We start from the raw sequence: 5,907 nt of genomic DNA, 5'->3' as shown, positions 1-5,907 counted from the left end.
GATCCCTGGCACCTGGGAAGGGAGATCCTTTTCCTCATGCATTGCTCAGGGCTCTTGATGGAGCAGTGTGATGTGGGGGTGGGTGATGACGAGTGCAGGACAACCCTAGGAACGCCTGGACTCTGTGGGGGAGCACTGAGGCCATGGGACTGTAAGGAAATGGTGTCCCCTCATGGCTCTTGGTGGCAGTGACAATGCCAAGGTGAGAGGAGAGAGATCTTGGTTGTGTTGGGCAAGTCCCAGCCCCACCAAGGCCCTTAGTCATCTCCAGCACGGGCTCTCCCATGCTGTCCCATGCCTTTAGCAGTTCTCCTGCAGACTTTGGCCACCCCCCTGCTTCCCCACCTCACTGTGTACCTAGGCTTTACAAATGTCTTTTTGTCCTCCCTGCCTTTTGCTTCTAACACAAAGCTGTGGTTTTCTGGGGATTTGCCAAAGCTGTGAATCCCCAAGCAACACATCCAGCTGCTTTCAAAGCTAATGCTCCTCAGTCACCTAAGATATCCCAGCACTGTACTTACTTATCATAGAATCATAGAAAGAATCATAGAAGCATAGAATGGTTTGGGGCCATCTTCAGCTAGATCAGTTTTAAACTAAAAGAGGGGAGATTCAGACTAGATATAAGAACTTTTTTTCGATGACGGCAGTGAAACACTGGCACAGGTTGCCCACAGAGGCTGAGGAGCCCACAGAGGCTGAGGAGCCTCCATCCACGGAGGTATTGCAGACCCACCTAGACAAGGTCCTGAGCAACCTGCTCTAGCTGACCGTGTCGCAGCTGGGGGGTTGCACTTGAACTCCAGAGGTCCCTTCCAATCTCAACATCTCTGTCATTCTGTGAGTGTGAAGGAGAAAAGAAAGATGGAAAGAAATGAACAACACATAGCCTTGATGGCAAACACAGTGGGATCCTGTGGAGAGGGCCCACGCTGGAGCAGGGGAGCAATGTGAGGAGGAAGGAGTGGCAGGGATGTTCTGTGCTGACCATAGCCCCCATTCACCATCCCCCCAGCTCCTCTTGGGGTTGGGATGGGTAGAAGAATTGGGAGCAATGGAGTAATTTGAGCCTGGGAAGAAGGAGTGGGGTGGGGAAATGGTCCTGAATATTTTTGCTATGCTTTCTCTCTATCTGAATCTCTTCTAATTGGCAATAAATTCACTTGATCTTCCCCAAGTCAACTCTTCTTTGCCCATGACAGTAATGAGTAAGTGATCTCCCTGTCTTTATCTTGACCCATGAGCTAGTCCATCTTATCTTCTCCCTTTGTCCTTTTGAGCTGGGGGTGCAAGTGAGCAGCTGGGTGGGTGTCTGGCTGCTGGCCAAGGCGAACCCACTACAGGACCACCACAGCAGGACTGCTGTGTCCAGCCTGGGGCTCAGCAGCACAAGGAAGATCCTGACAGACTGAAGCAAGTCCTGCAGAGGCCGGAAGGATGGCTGGGGCCTGGAGCAGATAATGGACAAGGAGAGGCTGAGAGAGCTGGGTTTATCAGAAATCCCTCAGAGCCGAACACCAGAGCAAAGACCCAGGCCACCTGGTAAAATCTCTTTTAATGGAGATTTTCAAAATTGGTCGAGAAAAACGCCTGATTGAGCCGGAGCTGTCTGAGAAGAGGCTTGGCTGAGAGTCCAGCTCTTGCAAGAGCTGTGGGGTTTGGTGTGTAATGGCTGTCAGAACCTGCTTCCCTTTGTATTACTAATGGCAGTGGAGTTGGGTGTCACTGAGCCCCAGAGGAGGATGGGGGTGACCATGCAGCAAAGGTCCTTCCTGAAGGCTGGATTATTGTGCCCAGAGATGGAAATGGCCGGTGGGTGGGACTGGTCTGGGACAATTTTCCTGGGGCAGCTTTCCCAGGGTGTCCTGGAAACATGGCACAGACCAGGACCCTCTCTTCTGCACCTTGGATGCCTTGCTTCCTTCACCATGACACCTGGCTCTGCACTGGGAGTGCTGGCTGCCCCTACCCCGCACACTCACACACCTGAGCTCTGCACTGGTGGTTTTCTCTCCCGGGCTCTTTCCAGCCCAGTCCAGACCCTCCCCACCTCTCCCCACTCCCCTGCCCTCTCCCCAGCCCAGCCCAGCCCAGCCCAGCAGAGCAGCCCAGCCTGGGCTGGCTCCATGGCACTGCCCAGCGCAGGCTGCTGCAGAGCTCTGGGCACTCACCCCACAGCCCCAGCCCCTCTGAAGGCCACAGCAGCTGCTGGGGGGCAGACAGCGGGGTTCAGGCTCCCCATCAGCCCCACAGCTCATGCTGGCCACAAGGCCATGAGGAAACAGAGGCTAGGCACTCGCTGCTCTCCTGAATTCATCTTGTAGGTGATCCTCAAGCCTCACTGAACTTGCTCCCTCCTCTGCTCGCACCAGCCCCACTCCCCAGGGCAGCACCAGAGTCCTGGCCCTGGGGGTCCTCAGGCAGCTCCTGCAGCTCTCCACTCTCCCTTCCCAGTGTCTTTAGGGTTCCCAGTGACCCCCATGAAACTGCAGAGTCCTCGATTTAGTGCTGTAGTGTGTATTCCTCGATTTAGTGCTTTACTTTTGCGGGACTTCACCTCTGAGGGTGTTTCACCTTCTGAGTCTCCATTCATTCCAACCCCAGGGCACGTGGTGAGTCCCATCCTCTCCTGACCCCTCCAAATTCATTTACACAGAGTCGGGTACATGCCATCTGTCCAGTCATGCATGAAGCAACCTGAGGAGATAATGGGGAGCTGATGCACCATCTCCACTGCATTGAACACCAAGAAGAGAGCCTTTAAAAGCAGAACACTTGGTCCAGTGGAAACCAACCTTACCATGAGCTTATTCCCAAAACCACTGAGAACACAAGGAGAACAGAAACTTTAAAAGACCAATTCCTTGGACATTTTCTTGGCATTGCACCCAAGAGATCCCCTTTAATTGAAGAGCTCCTGTCTGACAGGCCAGACACAACAGGATCAAAACTCCACAGGAGTAGGAACCCAGAAAATTATCTCTAAATAGAATGATTGCAAGAGAAAAAAGCAGACTAATGACCTAAGATAAACTCTAGGAAATGTGGAGAGGAGGGGAGGCAGGTTATTGTCAGTGAAACAGCACCCATTGGATCAGTTTCCATAAGGCATCCCTGAGGTCCTGGTTCCTCATGCTGTAGATGAGGGGGTTCACTGCTGGAGGCACCACTGAGTACAGCACTGCCACCACCAGGTCCAGCAAAGGGGAGGAGATGGAGGGGGGCTTCAAGTGGGCGAACACTACAGTGCTCAAAAACACAGAGACCACGGCCAGGTGAGGGAGGCACGTGGAAAAGGCTTTGTGGCGTCCCTGCTCAGAGGGGATCCTCAGCACAGCCCTGAAGATCTGCACATAGGACACCACAATGAAAACAAAACACCCAAAGCCCACAAAGACACTAACCACAAGAAGCCCAGCTTCCCTGAGGTAGGCATCTGAGCAGGAGAGCTTGAGGATGTGGGGGATTTCACAGAAGAACTGGTCCACAGCATTGCCTTGGCAGAGGGGTATGGAAAATGTACTGGCAGTGTGCAGGAGAGCATAGAGGAAGCCAGTGCCCCAGGCAGCTGCTGCCATGTGGACACAAGCTCTGCTGCCCAGGAGGGTCCCGTAGTGCAGGGGTGTGCAGATGGCAACGTAGCGGTCATAGGCCATGACAGTGAGGAGATACAATTCTGCTGACATCAAAAAGACAAACATAAAGACTTCGGCAGCACATCCCAAGTACGAGATGGCCCTGTTGTTCCAAAGGGAACTGGCCATGGCTTTGGGGACAGTTGTGGAGATGGAGCCCAGGTCAAGAACAGAGAGGTTGAGGAGGAAGAAGTACATGGGGGTGTGGAGGCGGTGGTCACAGGTTACAGCAGTGATGATGAGGCCATTGCCCAGGAGGGCAGCCAGGTAGATGGCCAGGAAGAGCCAGAAGTGCAAGAGCTGCAGCTCCCGTGTGTCTGTGAATGCCAGGAGGAGGAAGTAGGTGATGGAGCTGCTGTTGGACATTGTGTCCATCTGCTCATGAGGATCTGTTCAAGGAGGCAAAGGAAGGGAGAAGTTAGGGCTGAGTGCTTTCAGGAAAATCTACTCACTTTCTTATATGAAGCCTCCAAAGAGCCTTTCACTTTTCGGGAAGAGCTTTGGTGAGCTGTGGTTGGTGCTGGCTGAGGGTGCCCCAGGGAGCAGCAGGCTCTGCTGGGGGCTCTGCAAGGGTCAGTCCTGCCCTACAGCAACAGGTAAATAGGAACTCGGGGTGATCTCAGATTAAATCCAATCCTGATATCAAAGAGCTTTTCAGCATTGTGGCTCCCACTTCACCTGACTGCAGAGCAGAGCTGTGGGCAGTTTGGGTTGTGCCTTCTGCTCTAGTTGCCCCAGCACAGCTGAGGAGCGGTTGCAATGCAGCAATGCCTGGCATTTCTGCTGCACTGCAAGGGAAACCTTGTGGGTGCTGAGCTTGGGCACAGGGACTGTCCCTTAGTGCAGAGTGAGGACAGCCGCTCTGTCCATCAGCCCTGCTCTCAGCTGCCCTGTGCTGGCAGCTCTTCCACCTGGAGGACTCGGGTGTTCCCCCCAGAAGAAAGAGGCCAGTGCTGGGAGCAAAGGAATCCAGTTTCACATGCAGTGCAGATCTCCAGCCCCCTCACCCCATCCCATCGTACCTGAGGAGGATCTCAACTCTGCCCTCCCAACCAGGGACACAGAGGGCTCATTACAGCTGCCCGCATGCAGCATCCCAGCAGCATTTCAATGGCCTTAGCACCGAGGTGTCTTCTCCATGGGGCTCCTGCAAAACACAGAGATGCCCTGGGAGAGCTGTGCCCTATGGGATGGCAGCCTGCAGCCCAGCAGGACCTCCCAGGGACAGAGTCAACTGTCCTGCATTTGTTACATCCTGAAGGGAGGGTGAGATCCGTGCCAGCCGCACACACTGCAGTACCCAGAGCCCCACAGGTGAACAGGGTGCGACCTGGATGCTTTTCCTCCATTGCCATATGTGCATGACAGCACACGCAGCGTTGGTGTCTGAGCTGCACTTGAACCCTCACCCCCCACACTAGTGAGTGTAACAGTAAGAACAAGGGCGGCAGGGAGAAGAGGAGAACATGCCAAAGGAGCCCTGCCAAGGGGGGCAGGAGAGGGAGACACAGTCACACACTTGAGTTTTTCTCCTCTGTGGTCATCAGCTGCTTGGAAGAAAACTCATGGCCAAGTCCCCATGACATTAAGGGCAGAGGCTCTGCTGTGTGAGTGAGGAGACCAGGGGGTTGCTCCATGGGAAGCACCTGCACTGCAGGGGGTGGCAGGGAGATGCCTGAATCCCTCCTCCTACAGCATTGCTGGCAGCAGGTCTCCCTTCCTTCCCACGGCTCTGCAGCCTGGAGCTCTTGGCCAGTACTTGTTTGTCTGTCCCCAAGTGTCCTCCCTCTCCATGCTCAGAGCCCATCCCAGGTGCTGTGTGCTCAGCTCTGCCCTGCAGGCACCTCCTGGCAGCAGGGCACTGCCCAGGGGCATCTCTGGGTGTGCAGGGGCTAAGGAGCAGCTCAGACAAGTCCTAGCAAGAACTGGGTCCTCATTGCCTACTCCAGACAGAGAAATAAATTCCCATTTCCCACTGCCCAGCTAGCCAACCAAGAGAACACCACTCAAAGCAGAGATTTTTTCCCTTTCAAGTAGTCCCTTGTCTTGACATCCATCTTTACAACGAACCTGTGCAAATATCCTCTGAGTGATGTAGAAGTCTGAGCAGCCCTGACCCACGCTGCACCCTCTGGACAGCAGAAGGTTCCTGCCCTGCCTGGCGTCCCTCCTTCCAGAGAGCTTTTCCCCAAAGTGCCGTGGAAAACTCCGCGGGCAGGCTGAGTGCTGACCCGGTCAGAGAGCAGAGTCCCTGCCCCAGCACACAGTCCCC

General features: G+C 54.5%; 1 protein-coding gene across 1 annotated transcript; it reads right to left on the bottom strand.

The window, feature by feature from the left end:
• Positions 1-3,071: 3,071 nt before the first annotated feature.
• On the bottom strand, positions 3,072-4,001 carry LOC148051736 (olfactory receptor 14A16-like). The gene has a single exon (XM_087735425.1). It carries the CDS (start codon positions 3,999-4,001, stop codon positions 3,072-3,074), a length of 930 nt encoding a protein of 309 aa, XP_087591551.1.
• Positions 4,002-5,907: the final 1,906 nt, after the last annotated feature.

This window comes from Nipponia nippon, unplaced genomic scaffold (assembly GCF_047370975.1).
Source record: "Nipponia nippon isolate SJK-2023a ecotype South Korea unplaced genomic scaffold, ASM4737097v1 scaffold_56, whole genome shotgun sequence".
Taxonomy (NCBI): Eukaryota; Metazoa; Chordata; class Aves; order Pelecaniformes; family Threskiornithidae; genus Nipponia; species Nipponia nippon.
The sequence above is the reverse complement of the archived record's forward strand: the minus strand, read 5'-3'. Positions and strand labels throughout refer to the sequence as shown.

Coding starts and splice junctions, on each gene's coding strand:
- LOC148051736 (XM_087735425.1), bottom strand. CDS start 4,001: ATGTCCAACAGCAGCTCCATCACCTACTTCCTCCTCCTGGCATTCACA.